The sequence below is a fragment of the Boeremia exigua genome, assembly GCF_020726555.1.
Source record: "Boeremia exigua strain MPI-SDFR-AT-0100 chromosome Unknown C7974scaffold_2, whole genome shotgun sequence".
In the NCBI taxonomy this organism is placed as follows: domain Eukaryota; kingdom Fungi; phylum Ascomycota; class Dothideomycetes; order Pleosporales; family Didymellaceae; genus Boeremia; species Boeremia exigua.
Genome location: NW_025763519.1, coordinates 1,708,749 through 1,729,425, shown reverse-complemented (window position 1 = coordinate 1,729,425; position 20,677 = coordinate 1,708,749). Strand labels below are relative to the sequence as shown.

General features: G+C 56.7%; 5 protein-coding genes across 5 annotated transcripts; all 5 read left to right on the top strand.

Moving 5' to 3' along the window:
- Positions 1–603: 603 nt before the first annotated feature.
- On the top strand, positions 604–3,844 carry C7974DRAFT_105696 (uncharacterized protein). The gene is made up of 9 exons (XM_046134927.1): positions 604–679; positions 774–1,418; positions 1,464–2,481; positions 2,527–2,638; positions 2,707–2,790; positions 2,840–2,931; positions 2,981–3,060; positions 3,107–3,222; positions 3,282–3,844. Exons 2-9 carry the CDS (start codon positions 836–838, stop codon positions 3,654–3,656), a joined length of 2,460 nt encoding a protein of 819 aa, XP_046001610.1. The 5' UTR covers positions 604–679; positions 774–835; the 3' UTR covers positions 3,657–3,844.
- A 1,107-nt stretch (positions 3,845–4,951) lies between these two features.
- Positions 4,952–6,372, top strand: C7974DRAFT_105659 (uncharacterized protein). The gene is made up of 2 exons (XM_046134926.1): positions 4,952–5,522; positions 5,631–6,372. Exons 1-2 carry the CDS (start codon positions 5,061–5,063, stop codon positions 6,243–6,245), a joined length of 1,077 nt encoding a protein of 358 aa, XP_046001609.1. The 5' UTR covers positions 4,952–5,060; the 3' UTR covers positions 6,246–6,372.
- Positions 6,373–7,869: 1,497 nt separating this feature from the next.
- C7974DRAFT_431026 (cyclin-domain-containing protein) lies at positions 7,870–9,110 on the top strand (the record flags this gene model as incomplete). Its single annotated transcript, XM_046144745.1, has 2 exons — positions 7,870–8,600; positions 8,651–9,110. 2 exons carry the CDS (start codon positions 7,870–7,872, stop codon positions 9,108–9,110), a joined length of 1,191 nt encoding a protein of 396 aa, XP_046001608.1.
- Positions 9,111–9,963: 853 nt separating this feature from the next.
- On the top strand, positions 9,964–12,874 carry C7974DRAFT_105462 (uncharacterized protein). Its single transcript, XM_046134925.1, has 4 exons — positions 9,964–10,054; positions 10,238–11,084; positions 11,148–12,312; positions 12,362–12,874. The coding sequence occupies exons 2-4, from the start codon at positions 10,281–10,283 to the stop codon at positions 12,724–12,726; spliced, it is 2,334 nt and encodes a 777-aa protein (XP_046001607.1). The 5' UTR covers positions 9,964–10,054; positions 10,238–10,280; the 3' UTR covers positions 12,727–12,874.
- On the top strand, positions 12,873–16,614 carry C7974DRAFT_105448 (armadillo-type protein). The gene is made up of 3 exons (XM_046134924.1): positions 12,873–13,598; positions 13,661–15,312; positions 15,362–16,614. Exons 1-3 carry the CDS (start codon positions 13,262–13,264, stop codon positions 16,532–16,534), a joined length of 3,162 nt encoding a protein of 1,053 aa, XP_046001606.1. The 5' UTR covers positions 12,873–13,261; the 3' UTR covers positions 16,535–16,614.
- Positions 16,615–20,677: the final 4,063 nt, after the last annotated feature.

Genomic DNA, 20,677 nt, shown 5'->3' with positions numbered 1-20,677 from the left:
TAACGTGTTGACCAGAGCAATCCGTTCACCCGACAGCTGACATGACACACATGAATTAATGGAAACCAAAGGCAAGAAATAGAGGGATCTCACCAGGATCCGAGAAGACGACACTTGAGCCATTGTTAATGGTGACAGCTAAGGTAGACTGGAGAGATCAGGCCGAAATGAAGCTAGTTTGCTTAGTCAGCAGAACTTGGTGTCCGATCTGGGATCCAAGCACCGTGACTACCTTCAACTCAGTTCAATACCCAATCGGCGCTACTGTTTCGAGCAAGCCACAGTTACTTCCTCAGCTACTCCTGCTTACTATCACCTTCTCTCAGGCTTGTTGCTTCACCTGCTTTATCGGCGCGATCACAAGGCCCGACCGAACTCCGGCTTCACCCATCGTATCAGGCCGCATCACGAGGCAAACGACAACGCAACTTCGCCAGATCAAATTACCCAATCTAGGTTGCTAGGCACTGTGTGTAATTTGTTTTCCGTTCATCAGTTATACAAAACACTGTTGTTAGTCGCACTGCGAGCTCCTGTCAGTTGTGCTGCAGGTTTCCACCAGAAGATCGACCCCAAGATCAATTTCGAGAGCGGCTCCATGAGGTGTAAGCCATAGGTAAGTTTGATCTGCTCTGGTTCTTTCTGCACAGCCTGTCCAGAAGCACTCACGCCATTGACTGTATGTTCTGTTTGCTACATCTCAAATCCACCATGTTGTTGAATCCTTTCGCTATTACTGGAGTATACTACGATATGCTGACGGGTTGTCGTAGCTATAGACTTACTTGTGGGTTGCGAGGCGCTCAGCGCTCGCGCTGAAATCTGGGGCGCAAGCATGAACGACGAGGATGTCCCTATGGAGGACGAGATCATTGCATCCACAGAGTTCAATAATGGGCCGGTGGATTATGCACCGGAGTTCGTCACTCCAACTGATGTTTTTGCGAACCCAAACATGGCTCATCTGCCAAAGAACGCACAATTACCACCCCATGAGAGTGCGGTGTCCAAGCCATCAGCATCACATTATGCGGATGGCCGATCAGACAAGATGGATATCACACTCACCACTCCGCACCGAGGTATAAGCCCACAAGTACGGATTCCGCCGAAACCAAGATCACAGGCCCTGCCGCTTGCAACGTTGAAGACTGGGCTGGTTTACGATCCTCGTATGCGATTCCATGCAGAGCTCCCAAACGACTCGTCAATAGACGAAATACATCCGGAAGACCCGCGCCGTATTCATTCGATATTCGAGGAAATACGAGAAGCTGGACTTGTGCGTGGCCCGGAGAACTCAGACACGGACGAACATGAGGAATACTGCTGGAGAATTGGAGTGCGACCGGCTGAGAAACATGAGATTCTGTTGATTCACACAGAGCAACATTATGATTTCGTCTCTTCGCTACGAGGTATGCATGCAACTTCAGAATCGGCCATTGGCTGACTTGTGACAGAAATGACTACGGAAGAGCTGTCGGAGCAGGGAAAAAACCTTGATTCGATCTACTTCAACCATGCCACTTACGACTGCGCCACTCTTGCAGCAGGAGGTGCCATTGAAGCTTGCAAAGCTGTTGTGCAAGGTTCTGTACGCAACGCGATCGCTATCATCCGACCACCTGGTCACCACGCCGAAAGTGATCAACCCTCGGGTTTTTGCATCTTCAATAACGTGCCTATTGCGGCGCGCGTATGCCAAGATGCATACCCACAGACCTGTAGAAAGGTCCTCATCCTTGACTGGGACGTCCATCATGGCAACGGGATCCAGCATGCATTTTATGACGATCCAAATGTGCTCTACATATCGTTACATGTTTATCGTGGTGGTAACTTCTACCCGAATCTACCGGACGGCGACCTGACTTACTGCGGAGAGGGTGACGGTATCGGGAAGAACGTCAACATACCTTGGGACGAACATGGCATGGGCGATGCCGAGTACCTATACGCTTTCCAGGAGGTCGTAATGCCAATAGCTAGCGAGTTCGACCCGGACCTGGTGATCATCTCGGCCGGTTTTGATGCCGCGGAAGGAGATGTGCTCGGCGGATGCTTCGTTACTCCAGCCTGCTATGGTCACATGACACACATGCTGTCTCGATTAGCGAAAGGCAAGCTTGTGGTTTGCTTGGAAGGGGGCTATAACTTGCGCTCTATTGCTCGTTCCGCACTTGCAGTTACGAGGGTATTAATGCAAGAGCCCCCAGACCGACTAAGCGAAGACCTAGCACCAAAAGCCACTGCTGTCCGTACGATCGAGCAAGTGAAACGTCAACACTCCAAGTATTGGAAGTGTCTCTACCCAAAGCATCTAGACAGGACTGATCCAGGTTTTGCCGCAACCGATGCGTTGCATCATATCATCAGAGAATGGCAGAGCCAACGTCTTGCCCAAGAGCATTCCATGACACCCTTGCAGATATACCAACCAGGACTTGCACATACTTTCGTGCACAACGTGGTTGCATCGTAAGTACAGTATGATGCGTTATGACAGTCTAGCTAATCCCACAGATCTGGTTTCATGGGGCGTAAGCCACTTCTGGTAATCTTTCACGATCCTCCCAGCTTGCAGGATCACCCAGATCAGGTCACTGGGAGAAGGGAGCTACACAACACATGGCTTGTGAGTACGAACTACAGTTTGGCGCTGTACAGCCGCTGACACCGAATCCGAAGACTGATGTAACCAAGAGCTACGTCGACTGGGCCATAACGAACGATTTTTCCGTCATTGACGTAAACGTTCCTCAGATCGTGGCTCTAGAAAACGAAGAGGTCGGTGGTTCTCCTTTGATTTGGTCGTACACAACTCTGACAGAATTAGTCGAACCTGGGCTTTACCAAAGTAGACGATCAGAAAACTCGGTCGGATAGAACCCGTGAAATGGCCACCTATCTCTGGAACAACTACATCGAGTCAGTTATCACAGCATAGCCACCGGACTCAGTACTGATGAAAGTGCAGGCCTAGCGATGCGACGCAAGTCTTCTTCATGGGAGTAGGTGATGCTTATCTTGGCTTGGTTGACCTGTTGAGTCGAAATGGTATTTAGCCCCGAAAAGCTGCGACACTCTTGGCTGACTATGCCAGAATCTACTACCGAGAATGGTAGCAGAGTAGAGCTCATCATAGGATTTGTGGCAGACTCGGCTATACAATCCATCAAGCGTCCCACAGACGACGATATCGGGATGTGGTATTTCCACGTACGTGCACAATAATCCTGCTCACAACGAAGGCGCCTACTAATCTTACACTCTACCAGCACACTAGAATCTTTGTAAAGCAGAGCCACTTCGCCTTCAGCCGCAACACAACGAAGAAACTACGCAAAAAGCTAGGCAATCTCCAGCAATCAGACTGGGACACCTTGGATGAAATGCTGGTCGGTCACAGGAAAGAAGTGCAAGATCTGCTGTTGGAGAAGAGAAACGAGTTCGTGGAGGAGGATGATTCCACTCCGACTGACGAGGATCAACACGCGGGTCTGAATGGCGGGTTTCGAAGTCCGCCTCGAGGGCTCGACGCGCAGGCTATCAAAGCAAGGCACGCTAACGGTTTGCGAGGTCTACCACCTGTTGGTGTTTTCTCCAGCCCAGTGCCCAGGAGTCCCAGAAGCCCCATCGGAAGACCGGCCTGACCTTTGTCGACTACCAGCCTTTGTCGATATATTTTGTCTCCCCTGCATAGCACAGCGTGATCGTTCAACGCGGTGCATCCTTTTTGAATGTAGCTGGCTTGCATAGTGTATAAACCGGTGTACAATCTTGCCAGCCTTCATGGTACATGCGTTGGTTATTTGGAGTGGCAGTGCCTCGCTATGGGTGAGGTCATTAGGATGTAAGATGGCGATGCCCAAGCCTCACTATCAGTAGGCGGAATAACTCAGCCGTGTGCAAGCTTACTCTCACTCTGTCGGCATGTACTCGGCCGAATCCCATAAGTCCACTGTCCACGTCGCTGACCGACCTTCTTTTAGAATGGGTTCTCCCTCGCAGCCGAACATCGCCCCTTGACTAATCAATTCCTAGTCTCAGGCACACCGAACAACATGTTTGGCTGATGGCTTTCCACAATTTGTTTTGTGGACTGAGGCGTGCTGATGTGTAAGTTAAAGGCGTGCAGCCAAGCACGACGGTTTCGCTTGATGTGAATGCTATCCGCAGGGCTAGGCGGTTCCAATGTTAGTGGACCCTCTCGCCCACCTGAATTCCCATGCAGCCGCTGATATGGTTTTCGACCACGACAATTCGACAGGCCCGGTGCGCTGTGTTACAGGAAGCGAGCTCCAGACTTGATCGCTATGCATACCAGGCAGTATCGTAGTACACGGCGCTTGACCTCCAACATTGAATAGTTGTGAAAGCTGTCAGCACACGGGAATAGGGAGCAGGATCGATCGTGTCAGCAAGACGAACGAAACACATCCGCGTCTACAACACCGCCTTCCTATTGCAAGCATTCCGCAAGGCCGCCTATCTCAAAAAAGATCAACACACGCATGCTGACGGCCAGCCCCGCAGCGGCAATAATCCGTGCACAGAGCCAGTCGCATGCTGCAACCCTGGTCAACAATGCAGCACAACAACAAGCGAAGCCATTCAGCTCGTGCTCGTTCAGCCAACGTCCGTTGTGCAGCGGATAATTCAGAATGCGGATAGATTGAGCATTGGATCTTGGCTGCCGGATTCACGAACGTGCGTTCTAAGAGGCTCGTCGGCCAGCTATCGAGCGGCAACCCCTGGAGCTGGGATGGCTGTGTGGGGACTGCTGACGGCAGGGCGAAGCATGCTGTACTGGTAACCTGAAGGTGGGTATGCAGCATGTTCTTTTAAAAGCTGATGGTCAGCCGTACGCGATGGGTCTGTTCCCGCCTTTTCGACGCCTCTTCACGATCGAGAAATATTCTTTCTCTCGACCTGTGTTCTCGGCACCTTTGGGAGTACCTGCTAACCGACTACTCGTTGCGCTTACACACCGGCGCACACCTGACGGACCGCCCCGAGTATTACTGGACCACACAGCTCTGATATAGAAGGGCATTATGATGCGTTCAAGGATCGTGAGGCTCGCTGTTGCGGTCGCTGCTTGCCAGCTTTTGTCAACAGTCTCGGCACAGTCCATCTCCTCAGATCAGGTCGTCTCCTCGTTATCGCCCATCACCTCAGGATCGCCCGAGCAAACACGACCCGTCGCCTCACTCTCCTCGGCTGCGGCCAGCCTGAGAAGTTCAGCTACCACATTGAGTTCATCGGCGACACCAAGCGCGTCTAGCGAGCCGCAGGTGCATCTCATCAAAGCAGGATCCGGGGGATTCAAGTTCACACCGCAAGAGTTGACTAATGTCTCTGTCGGCGACACAGTGACCTTCGAATTCTACCCCCCAGACCACTCGGTCGTTCAGGCCGAGTTTGGCAGTGCATGCGTTCCATACAGTTATGCCGACAAGGACCACGCTGGCAAAGGCTTCTGGACAGAAACGCAATGGGTCAACGATACCAGCCAAGTAAGTAACTGAACAGTCACTGTTCCTTTCATGTGTTCCTCGATATCATCAAGAGTGGCATCAATCCTGTCATTGGGTCCATAAAGAGTTAGATCTGACTGATTCTAGATCACACATTACAACATCACCATCAACGACACCGCACCAATCTTCTTCTACTGCGCCGCTCCCAACTCCTGCATTGGTGAGCTCATGGTCGGCGCTATCAACGCCAACTCAACCCAAACTCTTGCCTCCCAGATCCAAGCAGCAAAGGACGCCGACTTCCAGCTAGCCGTCGGTGACCCTGTGCCCCAGGAAGCCACCTCCACCATCCTGAACGGCCCGACCGGTTCGTCCACAGCTTCCTCGTCTTCAGGCGGCGGATCACACCTCTCCGGCGGCGCAATCGCGGGTATTGTAGTCGGCGCAGTCGCATTCCTGGTCATCTGCGCTGCGCTGTTCTTCTACGTCGGGCGCTCCAAGAGTCTCAAGGAAGTCATCAAGCGACAAGATGCCAACGCGACAGGCAACAGGAACTCGACGCCGGGACCGGATATGGGCTACATGGCGCACGACCAGGTGCCCAGGTTTGGTAGCCCCGCGCCGCCGTACGGCCAGCATAATGTCGGCGAGCAGTACCCCAGTGGGTGGCAGGGCAGCCCGCAGATGCACCAGGGCCACCTGAGCATGCAGAGTCAGGCGAGTGGGATGAGCCAGGAACAGTACGTATTGCCGCGATGATGTGGGAGGGTTCAAATCACGGACGCGAGACTGACTGAAAATAGACTGGACTACTACAAGCACACGCAAGGGCAGACGTCGCCCGCTGAACTGCACTCGCCACAGCCCGGCCAGCAGGAGTTCCGGGCCGAGCTGGCGGACAATGCGCAGAAGGACCCGAAGAACCCTTGATCGCCAGGTGTTGTGCTACAGAGTCGAAGTGATGCAAGGAGTTTGGGTGGCGTAGAGTGAGTGCATCACCAGCGCTGTCTGGTCACAAAAGAAGAGCGCGTTTGGCACGAGTACACATGATTATTGGGCGCATGGTTTGCTTTCCTGCGCTTCGGCGACGCTTTTGATACCACACCTCGACATTAGGTCGAGGCGACGACCTTCGCTCTATACAGAAACTAATGGTAAACCTAAGTAACCTCGTTGATCTGGCGTGCGTGCGTGCGTGACCGGGCAGTGTCGCCGTGCTGCCGTGCTGCGTTGCATACATATATACGGAGCAGCACGAGGCCTAGATGTCGCGACTAGATGTTGACAGCGTCAAGGGCGATTATCGCTGTGTCGCTATCTGAGACGTCGATGTGGTGCTCGAGAGCACGTGGGAACGAGGCGGGCGCCCATTTGTGCGTCTGAAGTGTATCCCCGCACCGATGGCATTCGCAGTGGGCGATATGGCGGTAGCGGCCGCTTAAGCTTCCGTGTCAGTGAGGATCAGTCAGTGGGGTTATGAGTGTGAGAATCATGGTCAGTGGGCGAGTGGTCAGTGGGTGAGTGGTCAGTGTGCATAGGGCCAGTGTACGCATCATGGTCAGGACAAGCACCACAGTCAGTCAAGCACCATGATTAGGGCAAGTACCATGGTCAGTGGCCAGGGAGGTCGAGGCATTTCCGCAGGCCTTATCGTCGCGGAGATTGCTGGACGAGATCCAGGTCTGAACAAGGCTGCCGCCATGCCCTGAACAGACGTGACCAGGCATGAACAGGGCGACCAAGATGCACGATGTGTTGGTGCCGGTGGGTCCGCCGTTGAGGCGTACCAAGATATGAGGGCGGGCGTGCAGCTGCCGTGTCTGTCCACAGCATCGAAACAGGCAGTCACATGAGCAGCTGGATCTCCAGGCATGGCAGGCAGTGCCTCGCGTGGACGTGCGAAGCAGGCAGGAGCAGCTGGATTGCCGTCGCTGGATCGCCGTCGCTGGATCGCCATCAGCTGCCGAGCGCCCCTCACCGCGGCACCTGCTCACTGCACGCACAGTCGGGCTGGGGGCTCAGGCTGCTCCGGCTCAGGCTGGCCGGCAGCCTATGGCGCTGCACGCTTTGGTACGCAGACAGATGCGGTGCAGTGCCGGCTATCGCGCAAGAGGGCCGGACGCACGGTGTGTCATGGGCGTGGTGGGCGGCAGTCCAATGACAGCGGCGGGCGCAGACACGTTCGCGGTGCTGCGTGCCTGGCAGCCAAGCGTCGCGGATGGCGGCATGCAATTCTCTGCGCGCAGGCCGCAGTCGGCAGCGACGCTCAACCCACGGCGCCGTTGAACCTGCCCGCTTTGTCGCCGCGGTGCGCTACTGAGCTACTGAGCATGACGGTTTTGGCCTCTGCTGCGGGCGCCTCACCATCTCGCCTCTGACCGCGATGCTGTCCTCGCCCACGCTGTCCGCGCCGCCCACGCTCTCTGCGCCGCCCTCGCCCGCGACCGCCTTCCACGCCCACCCGCACCGCTCGTCGTACCATGCCCGCCGCCCGTCGGGCTCGCCGTCCGCCCCCTCGCCCCGCTTCGCCGTGAGCTCGCAGCCCGCGCGGCGCTTCGACACGCCGCCGACCCCCAAGGCCGTGCCGCTGTTCGCGCCCTCGCCGCAGGGCACCAAGCGAGCCCACGAGTACGCCGACGCCGCCACCCAGTACTCGCCCGCCGGCTTCCCGCCCACCTACCACCCGCCCGCCGCCGGCCAGCCCGCGCCGCCCCTCAGCGCCCCCGCCATCGTGGATACCCAGCGCCCCGTCGCCGCTGCTGCGACTGCCGACCCGCCGCCCGCGCCCGCACAGCAGCAGCAGCAGCAGCAGCAGCAGCAGCAGCCGCATGGCCCGCCCCAGACCCGCCGCCCGCCGCGAGACGCCCCGCGCGACGACCCGCCCGAGCCCCAGCCGCGCGTTGTGCCCACACCCGCCGCCGCCGAAGACGCACCCGCGTCGCCCGCCAAACGCCTGCGCCCGACAGAGGCCGACGTCAAGGTCATGCCGCTCAAGTACGAGACGTGCGACGTCAAGGACCTTGGCGTGCTCATCTCCGACATGCTCATGGAGCTGGTGCGCCTCAACGACGTCCATCCGCTCCGCGACGGTCAGCTGACCCGCTTCCACTCGAGGTATGTTGCCGTCTGCGTCTGCCCGCGCGCCGGACGCTAATCTGCTGCAGAGCCCCGCCCGGCATCTCCGTCTGCGACTACCTGCAGCGCCTCATCGTGCACGCGACCCTGTCTCCGCCCATTCTGCTCGCCATGGTCTTCTACGTTGACAAGCTGTGCGCCACATACCCGGCCTTCACCATCAGCAGCCTGACGGTGCATCGCTTCCTCATCACGGCAGCGACCGTGGCAGCCAAGGGCCTCTCGGACAGCTTCTGGACAAACACGCTCTACGCGCGCGTGGGCGGTGTCAGCGTGAGGGAGCTGGCGCTGCTGGAACTCGAGTTCCTGCGGAAGCTGGACTGGCGCATCGTGCCGAAGCCAGAGGTGCTGGTGGACTACTACAAAGGCCTGGTGGAGCGAGTCGACGGATATGCCATGGAGAAGGAGCCGGACGCAGCTCCGACTGCCGGCCTCGAACGCGTGACAAGCCCTACAGGGTCAGCAACCGGCATACACACCAGCCAATGAAGCGTTGACGAGACGGGAGTAACCGCTCGGCAGCATGCTTCTACGCATGTGCCAACCGGTGCATGGACGCGTGGGCGCTCGAATCCTGCTGTCTCGAGGAACCACACAGGACTACCTGACGGCCGAGGGCGACCATGACACTGTGTTACGCAAAAGAGGCAGGCTACCGTATAGGATGCTGGCAGGCTGGTGCAGGACCAGCTGTCGCTATACGAAGGAAGCTCTCTTTGGAAGGAGATACAACTCACGCCACGGTCTGAGCGAGTTTGGTTGGGATGTTGTCGACGACAGTCGTCGGAAGAGTACCACGTATGTGGCACTGTGGCATGATGCCGGTTGGTTTCATCATGCACTCACGCATTACACAAGCGAAAAGCATTTACTGGCGTTTGGAGACGGGCAAGCACATGGCAGAAGACGCCGGCCGTTGGCTAGCTCACAAAAGTGAGCATACACGGCAGGGGGCTGAGAGATGCGACCGAAGACGTGCGCATCAAGGCAGAGCGCGATTGGGTAGATAGAGATAGTGCAATGACATCAATGCTGCGATCTGCCGAAGTGGTGCTGTTCTGTGTGCTGCCAAACCGGCAAGCAACCAACGCAGTCGAGCGTGACCAACGTGGCCCATCAACAGCCAATGCAGCTCGCGATGGCTGGCCGGGCCCGTACCGCAACACAATAGTGAGGCTGGACTCCACATTCCATGGCTTCTTTGCATCCCTTTCGCTCCCTTTCGCTGCGAGAACCGCAGCTTCGAGAAATGCCACGCGCAACGTCTGTCCTGACTGCAGACGCTGTCGGCGCCGGGTTAGTGACGACGCCTCTGACATGAAACCATTTGCCCACGACCGTCTCCTCCACTCCACCGCACGCATTCTGCTGCTGTATTCACTAGGAGGGAAGCGCGCACTCGACCCGACACGGCGACCCGATCGACGCTTGTGGTAAGTTGCGGTAGGCGCGAGTCCGTCGCTAAGCAGCGGCAGCGGCAGCGGCAGCGGCGCATCGGAGCACCATGAGAGCAGGTGAAGCCACGAGCACCCTCAGCATGTCTCTGGCCTCGCGGAGCCTCTCCTGCTCTGCCGCGGTCCACTGCATGCCGCGACCACCCGCTGACAGCCCCCCAGAGCCGCTCATGCGCAGTACGTCCGCTCCTGCTATGCCGAAGACATGAAATCGAACGCAGCTAGGTGGGAGCTGAGCCAGCAGCCATACGACCCCCGATGGGGCGCCCAGTACCCCGAGGCAGCCCACGCGCCGCTGCCCTACGCCTTCCCTGAGCAGCCCGACCCGCGCCTCGCCGACAGCTTCGACCAGCTGTCGCTCCGCAAGCTGCCCAAGACACGCACCTCGCCCGTAGCCACGCGCACCAAGATCGTCCGCCAGAGCTCGCACAAAGGCCCGGCCCGGCCCTCGTCGAGTGGCGGCGAGCCAAACGCCCTCCACCACCGCCCGTTTGCCTCGCCGGGCCGCGCAACGTCCTACTCGCAGCCCACGCCGCTCGAGGAGTTCCGCGCCTCGCGACACTGGCCCCCGCGCGGCTACCGACCGGACGACGCGCTTGAGGCGCACGAAGCCGAGGACTTGATATGCGCTGGGACGCCGATATTCAAGGGCTATGCCGATGCCATTCCCCGTGCGCCGCCAGGCTACAGCCGCTTCTTTGCCGTCGTGGCTGGCGAGCACCAGGGCCGGACCGACCGTGTGCCGTTTCAGGACGACGCGTACAAGGCCATCTCTCTGGACTTGGTGGGCACGTCTGAGAACCAGGCTCCGTGGCTGTCTCTCGAGCAGCCGTGTTTGGCATATGCGGCCGGGAAGAGCGCGGGCACCACCACGCTCAACTTCTGGGCGAGCAGGTCGTCGAACCACGCGCCGAAGAGCGAGCGCACTGGCACGGCCGTGCCGAGGCAGATGAGGCTTCTCCAGATCTTGGATCGGCTGCAGAGTCTGGAGGGAGGGCTCGAGGAACATGTCAGTCTACTACTCCGGGTTGAGGAGCTCTTTGGAACCGTGACCTAACATATGGTTTCGCAGAACCCGGATGATATGCAGCGCTACCTTTACAGTACACTGATCGAAGACCCTGCACAGCTCAACGGCCGCCCGTTCATGAGCATCGAACAGCAGATCCAGGACCTCGTCGATATTCTGCTGAATCCGCAGTGGCTCGACTTCTCGAACCCCCGAAATCAGGTCGTAGCCAAGTGGTTTGACTCGCCAGATCAACGCAAGAAGCAAGACTTCTTCCATCAGCTGCTGCTCTCCGTTGAGCTGTACCTGCGTATACAGAGTCAACAGCACAGCAGCAAGTACAAGCGGAAACTCATACAAGACCTGCATCCTTCCATTGCGTGGGACCTGGCTGTCGCACAGCGTTGGCTGGAGAACATGTCTATTACCAAGAAGCGCGAGTCTAAGCAGCAGAGTACATTCAGCTTCCAGCTCAAAAGCAAGAGCAGGCAAAGAGAAGCTTTGCGCCACTTTGCAGCAACGCTCAAATGGCCGAACATGGACGAGGTCGAGTACGTTCTGGACGAGGAAGACATGAAAGAAAAAGCGCTGGAGGACCGCTCGGCGGACGCCATGTCTTGGTTTTCTGGCATTATCTTGCCGGGGAAGACTCTACCTTGGCTGATCATGAACAGCTTGATAGACTGCGACCGCGACACGGGCGATGCCCTGAAATATCTCACACACATGCAGCCGGCGTCAGGATTTCAGTATCGCGCTAACACGTACTGGTCTGCGTCCTGCATCGTCGGCAAGGTCCTTGGTGCCGCGCGAGGTGTGAAGCAAATCGCTGGCTGGGTCGGGCCCTGCATCTATACCCCAGACCTCAAGCGCACTGAATGCGTCAAGGTCAAGCAATACGAATCCCCCGACCCGCGCTTGACAGAAGCCGATGTGTTTTCCATGCAAGAGCGATCGAATCCCCTGGGCCCAATCGACGACACATATCCTGTGGACGACTACGAAGTCCCCATGCCGGACACAGAAGATGTGACGGACCTCATTCGCATGGAGAAACTTGCGTTTTTGCCTGCGAAAGAGCAGCCTTCTTCGACACGCAACCTTCCAGGTGCACCGATGCTCTTCGATGTTGCCATACATTTTGCGTGTGGCGGGAGTAGTTGGCCCTTGAGACTGAAGTACGATGTCAGCTTCATCAACGCTTTCCCCTGCCATCAGGGTCCACACGGTACGGTTTCTTCCTGCCCTGGCTTGCCTGTGCATACTGACACTGTCAGTCCTCTTCTACGACTTCGCCTACAGAGCGATGAAAATCGACGACGGCCTCGTCGACCTGCACGACTGGCACATGAAAAGCGGGCGCATCAACCGGCACAGTCCGCGCTCTTCACCCAAGAAGATGGCCCTGGAGAAAGCAGTGTCTGCGCACGAGCAAGTCAGCCAGGTTCTGGCTATCGAGGCGCTGGGTGTGAGCGACAACGAGGTATTCGCCAGAGCGTGGTGCGCGCATCACGGATTCAGTGCAATCGTGGCGAACGTCAAGGAGACGTGCATGGCTTGTGCGATTAGGGAAGCGTATGCGGCGTGTGTGAGCGTGGTGATTCTCACGGAAGGCGGCAAGGAAAGGGAGAGCGATTCGTGAGGCATTGCACGTCGGAATGGAAGGAGTGGTGATGAGATGCGGTGACAGTCACATTACGTTCGCCTAGACATGTGCTCTGAATGTATGGCTTACTCTATAGCGTCTTTCAAGGCTCCACACTCGATGCTGTATCTGACTGAGGTGTGGTCGTCGAGCCCCAGACGCATGGCACGTGCGGGTGACGTGTGAGGCATTGCGGCGATGGCTGCGGCCACCCGGCGCGCAGCACGTCAGTCGTGAAGCGACACGACATCCTGCAGCCGTCGCGCCTGCCAATAGCCGCGGCACTTTCTGTGAGCCCTCGAAACGAACTGCCTACAGCGCACTGCCCGTGTCGCCGTCCGTCCGTTGCGCTCTCTCACCGGTCGCGTTGAGCTGCAGCACGGATGCGGACATCTCCCCGCAATTTCGTGACCATCCCTCCATCCGCCTCGCTTGAACTTTGAGCTCTGCCGCAATTCCTCCTCTCAATACCCGTCTCTGTATCCTCGGCACTGCTGCATCGCTCTCGCCCCCAGAGCAGCCATCCCAGACCATGGGCCGCTCCACGATTCCGTCCGCACTCGCCGAGCTCTCGAATCCAACGACCCCCGAGGCGCAGGTGGTCGCCCTGCGAAACCTCAAGAATGAGATTGTCGGGCACGAGCAGAGGAAGGAGCTGGCTGTCACACATGGCGTCATCCGGCCGCTTGCCGGGCTGCTGAAGGAGGGCGCGCGGAGAGGAGGGAAGAAGCGACACAGCAACGGCACCGCGCAGGAAACGAGCAATGGATCTGCGCCGCCGTCGCGCACACGGCCGGGCCGCGACGACTGGACGCGCGAAGACGAGCTGCGATTCCAGGCCACGCTTGTCGTCGGCAGTCTGGCGAACGGTGAGCACGCCACGCCCGCACAGGTCCGGTTGGGGACCGCGTCGCTGATCTGAGGTGTACAGGTGGCCCTGCCTTCACGGCGCCGTTGCTGGCTGGCTGTGTCCTGCCTCCGCTGCTCGAGACGCTGCGCCTGACCGACACGCCGACGAGACTCCTCACGACCACTCTCATGACGCTCAACCAGATTGCCGATGCCGTTGCGCAGGAGAAGCCGGGGCTGGATGCGAATGGCCAGAGTCTGGCGGCGCTCGTGCGCGACCAGATGTACACGCGCGCAGTGGTGGACAACATCGCGGAGATACTGGCGCAGACAGCCGGTCCGTCCAAGACCAACCAGCAGATCCTGCTGGCGATACAGCTCCTGAAGAAGACATGCGTGGAGGATGTGCACAAGAAGATGCTGGTCGATGCCGGCATACTGGACTTGTTGGCCAGTAAACTGGCGAGCATTGCGGCCGCCGACGAGCTGCTTCCTCAGTCCGGGGCGATACACCTGCAGCGTGAACAGGTCCCTCTAAGGTTTCTGTCCGAGATCATGGAGGCGATCGCCGCTATCATCAAAGGCTCACACTTCTACACGGCCCGCTTCCTCTATTCGCAGCCCATACAACAACTCTTCGGCTGGCCGAAGGAGCGCACCTCGGCCGCATACGACGCACAAACCGCCTTCGCACAGTCGTCATGGGACAAGCTGATACCCCGCGTGCAAACCATAACGAGCAAGACCGATCCGTACACCAAGTCGTGGCCAGCGCTCGGCTCCTACACAGCAGTGAGCGGAGAGAGCTATGCGCGGCTCCCTAGCATGGAGTCGCTGCAGCAAAGCTCCAGCCGTAGCATCATCACAGACGAGTCTGAGTCGCCGCTGTTCATATGGCTTATGTACGTAGCAAGGCGCGGAGAGGGAGCAGAGCGCCTGTCTGCGTGCTATCTTCTGGCGCTGCTGAAGAAGTTTGGCGAGAAATGGCCGCTCAACGACCCTTCGAGGACGACCAGGGAAAGACATTTCTCTTACCTCGTCATACCGCTGGTCGTCAAGATGGTCGAGGAGTCAGCTGAGCACGCCAAGAAGGCACACACGCTCAGTCCTGCGGCGAGAGACGAGATGCGCTTCGTTCTTGAGCGCTCGCCGCTCGTTCTAGCCGAGCTCATTACAGGGAACAAGACGCTCCAGACCGCCGCGGTGGATGCGCGGATCATGCCTACCCTCGTGCAGATCCTGAAGAAGTCCTTCGAGCGAGCAACAACAAACGCGAAGCCTCTCTGGCAGCCAAGATCGGCGTCGCTCGAGGTCAAGGGCCAAGATATCGACCCCGAGTCTTCTACGCTGGGAAGATCGGGTCTCAGCGCAGACGTCCTGCATGCATACCGGGTCCGAGAAAGCGCACTGTTGGCGCTGGCGGCGATAGCTGGCGATCAGGATACGTATCGCAAACTCGTCATCGAGATGGGCGCTGCGACACATATCATCGAGTCGTTGGTGCCGTACTCGGAGTCGAGTGAGAAAGATGGCAACCCGGATGCGGTTCTCAGGGCGGCCTGCAATATCACAAGATCGCTGTCGAGGTCGGTCAGTGTGCTCAGGACAAGTCTGATTGATCACGGGATTGCGAATCCGGTTTTCGAGTTGCTAAAACATCAGAGTGTTAAGGTGCAGATTGCGGCGACAGAGGTGATTACGAATTTAGTCTTAGAGGTGTCACCCATGCGTACTGTAAGTGTGTTGTTTTCTCTGGCTGTGCATGATATTGACCCGTCAATAGGAGATCATCGAGGCTGGTATCATGAAGACGCTCTGCGAACACTGCCGATCAGCCAACTTCGATCTTCGGTATGGAAGTCTGTGGGCTCTGAAGCACCTTTGTCTCGGCATTCCTGTCGCTATGAAGATACAGTGTCTGGACGAGCTGGGCGTTGGGTTTCTCATGCAGACACTCAGCGGGGAACCTACCAAGCCAGCGATGGGCACACCGAATGCTGCCGGTGAGCAGGTAGACCTCTTGAATGCCGTGGACGAGCCACACATGGATGTGGATGACGAGCCCTCTTCAGACGACGATGAGGATACAATGACCGACAACATCCCATCAATGCGGCGACATCAGGGGCCTGGGTCGCGCTACACGAGCGCAACAAACATCCGCGATCGCTTGCAGCAGATCCGGATTGATGAACTAGATCCGCGAATCAAGCTGGAACGCGAAGACCAAGCAATCCAAATGCAGTCTCTCGATTTCATTCGCAACTTCTGCTCTGAGGAGAAGCAGTCTGGCGAGATGATCGATCACCTCCTGAAGACCTACGGCCATAGCCGCTTCTTCGAAATGCTCGACTCCAAAATCCGACCCAAGACCACTACATGGTCGCAGCCCCAGCCTCAATCAGACACCCCAGTCCCGTCATACTGGCCCGGCACAACCCAACAACGCCCGCCCTTCCCCTCCTCCCCCTCAGCCCAGACAAACTGGGCTCTCTACCACTCCCCCGAAATCCTCAAAGCCGCCGTCTTCATCTTCGTGCACCTCGCCAACGGCCGTCCACACCACCGCTCGCTCCTCCTCTCCCAAACAAGCCTAATGCGGCACCTGCTCCCGCTCTTCTCGCACCCTGTGCGCGACGTGCGCCTCGGCTGTGCCTGGATGGTCATCAACCTCGTGTGGGTCGAGGACCACACCGAAGAGGGCCCAACCCGCGAGCGAGCGCGCGTCCTCAGAGACACGGGCTTCGAAGCCAAGGTCAGCGAGCTGACGCGCGATCCCGATCTCGATGTTAGAGAGCGCGCGAAGACGGCTATGGACGTCCTCGGGCGGATGAACGGGGAGGCCGGTGCGGCGGAGAGGAGAGAGGGGCGCACCGGGTACACGAGTCCGAGCCAGGCGTTTGGGGTCGAGGGCTTGAGGGGCCTGCAGGGCTGGGGGCGGGAGCACCGCGGCTGAGAAGCCAACGGCTCGAATCGGGGGTGTATGATATATGTTTGTCTTTGCATCGTCTGGCGTTCCGGGTTGCCTCGGCGGCGCTGGCTATGTCACGCTTCAATCCCATGTCTTACTTGCCTTGCACTCGACACAGTCTTGCCTTGCTTGATGCCACACAAACATGCTTCCTGTGCATGCCCTTGTCCTCTTCCCGGCGCCCAAGACGACTCGAATCCCCTCACCCCCTCTATCCCCACCGAGAGACATCATAGTCTCGCATTACGCTTCTTCCCATAAGCATAAGGCCTGCCGTAGCTACGCTCCCGGCGTGGAGGTCGAGATCTAGACCTACAGTACGCATCAACCCATTCAAGCAAGACATGCTTTCCTACTACAAAAATTCAAACAGCAAGGTAGGATTATCACCGTGATCTAAACACAGAAGCAAAACACTAGTATACACGTGATACACCTACTAGCCATACACATCGCTTCTACCGTCTCGACTACAGAGGAGAATGCTGGGAAACGCCGCCGCAGGTATCGCGCCTGGTACTGGCTGTCTAGGTGGGACTGGCGCACTGCGGGAGGAGAGGGCTAGGGTACGGTGTGGATACGGCCGCGGGTACGGTATGGATACGGCTGCGATACGGCTACAATACGACTTACGCCCACACTACAGACTACACAGCCGTAGGCCTGTGCGGTCACGGTCAATACTCTGCGCTGCTGGAAACGCTGCTCGGCTCTGCTGTCGCCGTTGTGGTATCTCTGTTTGTCGTCGGCACGCGGGTTCGAAGCGTGCTGGACTGGGAAGTGGCTGTGTGTGGAGACGGTGCTCACGTGGTATGCGTCTGGGGTCTTGCACGGCGGAGCTACATACCTATACTGCGGGTGTGCTCGTTTTGGGTGTTGGGTAGCTTGTCGCGGGTGGGTTTGCGTGCTTCTCGTTGGTCTGGTAGTGCGTGTGTTTTGACATGTCTGCTCTGTTGGTACTGGTCAGAGATATCTAGACAATGTTGTATGAACCAGTCTTCCGTCGTCTGAATTCCTCCGTTACTGGGATACCGGCATTTCGTTGGTACTTGCAAGGACGTGTAGGCTGTCCAACCCTAAACCAGAGGTGATAGAGGCTTCTGTATGTGTTCAACCCGTCGCCTGCAGTGTAATAACATAATAGCTAGCCAGCCGGACCACAACTTGCCCTATATTACTAGGGTGCTCGTCAGCTTTATACTGTTTGTCCTATGGTTGTAGCGGTTGTTGTGTCACAATTTACGGACATGTTCATGCTTCGCTAGGATTTTTTTGGCTCATGAAGTTAACCGCCCGGATATTCTATAGCAGAAGTGTGTACTTGAGATCAGGATGGAATGCCACACATCGTTGATAAACATACACTAAAGTTCTACTTCGATGGATGACCTATCCTTCGACATGGGATGGTGTTGTACACACAACGTCATTTCTATGAGCTCTGTAGTGTATATTTACGTGAAGACGGACAGAGATGACTCGACGTGACAGTGAGAAGAGGACAGGTTCACAAAAAAGTGGATGAATTAATTTGATGTTTGGCTTGAGGCACAACAGTACATTAGTACCACCACCGATTAAACCGGCTATTCTGCGTCGTAAATATCGCAATGAATCAGAATACCGCAAATGCTTCAACCAAGGTGAGGAGATACTGCTAGAGTTTTGTCCAAGCGAAGTGATACCTAATGTGTACACAGCGCACTGCTCTATCCTTTATGTTCCAGATAGTATCTTTCTCCAGCACCACCTCACTGCACCCTCAATTCGTTTCCACTGTACCATCTGGGAAGGAGAGAGTAAGTGCTAGAACGCAAGACCCCGTCGGTAGTACTGCCCATTCGCCTCGACACTTCGCCTCTGCTGCTGCAGTAGCTATATGCATACACCCAAAGATCGCAAGACATGCACCTATCAGGTTTGTCAAACTTAACCACATTGCTTTAGACTCCTGCGTACTCGTCATCACGCCGTGCATGTCGACCTGAAGATCCTTACCGACAACATCTCACGAGACATACACTCTTCGATCACGCTCTCCAAACCCGAGCTTATTAAAACATCGCAACTGGCTCATCTAGAACTTCAGCTGTTTTCCACAGCGTGATCTGACCACGCTCGCTCGCGCAGACGTAGAGACTATACGTGAAACCCCGCAAGTCCTCGTGATGGCTTGCAGGGCGTCTATGCGACTATCGCACAGTCCGCTTTGTGCTCAGCACTCGCTATCAACAGACGCCCCAGAAGCCTGTTAAGGGAGCGCTTGGTGGACCTCGGCCAGGCTCAACAATTCAAGAACAATTCAAGAGTTGCAATGTTTCTTGCATTTTGATGAGGTTCTTGGTTCTTTAACGCAAGATTGTGTGATTGTCAAAACGACTATGCAACAACAGTCAAAAACAGCGGTCAATTCAAGCTTACTCCTCGCTGACACCGCTGCCTGCTAATTCTTACGAATCCCACGTTGCGGTGAGCAAGACATAGTAAGCCGAATCCTCAATTGCCACTTATTCTCGTGTGCAAGAGCCTGGATGGTCTGTCGCTTGAGCTCGATGCTGTGACTTGCCTCGGCCGGAATTCCTTCGGAAGGCCTGAAAACTGTCCTTCAACGTAGCTATGAACTTGGTTGCGCTTCTCATCCAGCAATGTTCTGAATACTATCAAAGCGTTGCGTCTCCACTTTGTGGGTGTGCTAACAGACAACGCATCTTCGTAATCTTGACACACGGCAGCGACTAATGTGGTGATTGCGACTGTCGTTGCGTCCAGACAATAAAGTTGCTGTTACATTGCGGACAATGGTGCGCTGACGACCACAATTACAGGTGAGTGTTTGCGACTGGCTGGCCGCGTCGATCGATACCTGTGCGCAATGTGAGAGATTGACAATACTAGAGAACTGCGCGACGGTAGCTGTGCGATCGACAGTACAAAAGTTGCTTCTTGTGCCTAGAAGCTGCAAGGTTTCAAGTAGAAAGAGAAGAAGTGATTGTCAGATTATCGACAGAACGTGGGAGTGCTGCTGACACTGAGCTCAACCTGGGGTAACGAGTCGTTCGCAGCAAAACCCACTCTCGTGGTGAGCCGGAAGAAGCAGGTATGTAGCGAAGCGAACTACCATCGCTCTTTTTCGGCGCCGGTTCGAAGGCATCTCTAGCCGCAGTCTGGAGTTTTCCAAAGGTAATTCTGGCGGTGAGTGTGGGGCACCGTAATCCACTCCGGTCCAAATTCGTTGAATTCATTCTCGAGCACACCAGACGCACAATCTGGCTTGCTGGGCGCTTCGCGCAGACACGGAGCCTGCCTCACGGCCGGAACAGCCTGCCAAGCTGAGCACAAAAAAGACGCATTCCCCCAAGCGAGACATCGCTGGGCGGAATAGCTTGGCGCATTGCTGCAGGTGCAGTAAGGGCGTACAGAAACGTCTGGGCAGTAGCGGGAAGCCATCGTACTCCGTGTAGCGTATGGCGGGGAGACGCAGAATGTCCTTACCTGAGAGGAGATTTAATGAGAAGTGACGAGAAGAGCAGGTGCGTTGCACAAAGCATCATCTGCTTCGGGGTCTGTGTCCGTGGAGCTGCTTGGCACAGAGGATGGATTGCTTATGACAGTTAGATAGCTGCATGTGGTATTATAGGACGTCTCGGCAGGGTCGCCATCGAGCAATTGACTGCGACGGGCGGAATGTCGTAGTCAGATGCTCTGTGTGCAAGCTGGCGCACAATGCAAGAGCCGCGTGAGCAAGATGCAATGCACGCACAATCTTGACGATTATTGTTCATTACGTGGTGATTAGTAGACAGGGCCACCAATGAGCGCCCGCAGGCGGCCTGCAGGACGCTAGCGCATATCACGCGAAGTTGATTGCGCGAAAATCGCCCTGAGCGGGTCCAACCGCGGAACGAGGCAGAGCCGCTTCGTGCGTTCGCGCTTACCATGCAGCTTGGTGAAAATTCAACGACCTGCAGCTGCAGCCAGGATTTCCAGCCTCATTCTGGAGATGCAGTGGTTCTGCCGCGACTCACGAAGCAGCAGAGAATCTTCGAAGTGGAACCCGGCCCTTTTGGCCACGGAGGTGTCGATCTCGTTGCGCAATCCTGGAGCATGGGGGTGGAGCTATCTCGGCGC

Bases quoted from the DNA above. Each gene is read 5' to 3' on its own strand.
- C7974DRAFT_105696 (XM_046134927.1), top strand. From the start codon at position 836: ATGAACGACGAGGATGTCCCTATGGAGGACGAGATCATTGCATCCACA. The intron at 2,639-2,706 runs GTGAGTACGAAC...GATGTAACCAAG, and splicing joins AGCTACACAACACATGGCTT to AGCTACGTCGACTGGGCCAT. The intron at 3,223-3,281 runs GTACGTGCACAA...ACACTCTACCAG, and splicing joins TCGGGATGTGGTATTTCCAC to CACACTAGAATCTTTGTAAA.
- C7974DRAFT_105659 (XM_046134926.1), top strand. From the start codon at position 5,061: ATGATGCGTTCAAGGATCGTGAGGCTCGCTGTTGCGGTCGCTGCTTGC. The intron at 5,523-5,630 runs GTAAGTAACTGA...GACTGATTCTAG, and splicing joins GGGTCAACGATACCAGCCAA to ATCACACATTACAACATCAC.
- C7974DRAFT_105462 (XM_046134925.1), top strand. From the start codon at position 10,281: ATGAAATCGAACGCAGCTAGGTGGGAGCTGAGCCAGCAGCCATACGAC. The intron at 11,085-11,147 runs GTCAGTCTACTA...ATGGTTTCGCAG, and splicing joins AGGGAGGGCTCGAGGAACAT to AACCCGGATGATATGCAGCG. The intron at 12,313-12,361 runs GTACGGTTTCTT...TGACACTGTCAG, and splicing joins CTGCCATCAGGGTCCACACG to TCCTCTTCTACGACTTCGCC.
- C7974DRAFT_105448 (XM_046134924.1), top strand. From the start codon at position 13,262: ATGGGCCGCTCCACGATTCCGTCCGCACTCGCCGAGCTCTCGAATCCA. The intron at 13,599-13,660 runs GTGAGCACGCCA...TGAGGTGTACAG, and splicing joins CGTCGGCAGTCTGGCGAACG to GTGGCCCTGCCTTCACGGCG. The intron at 15,313-15,361 runs GTAAGTGTGTTG...ACCCGTCAATAG, and splicing joins AGGTGTCACCCATGCGTACT to GAGATCATCGAGGCTGGTAT.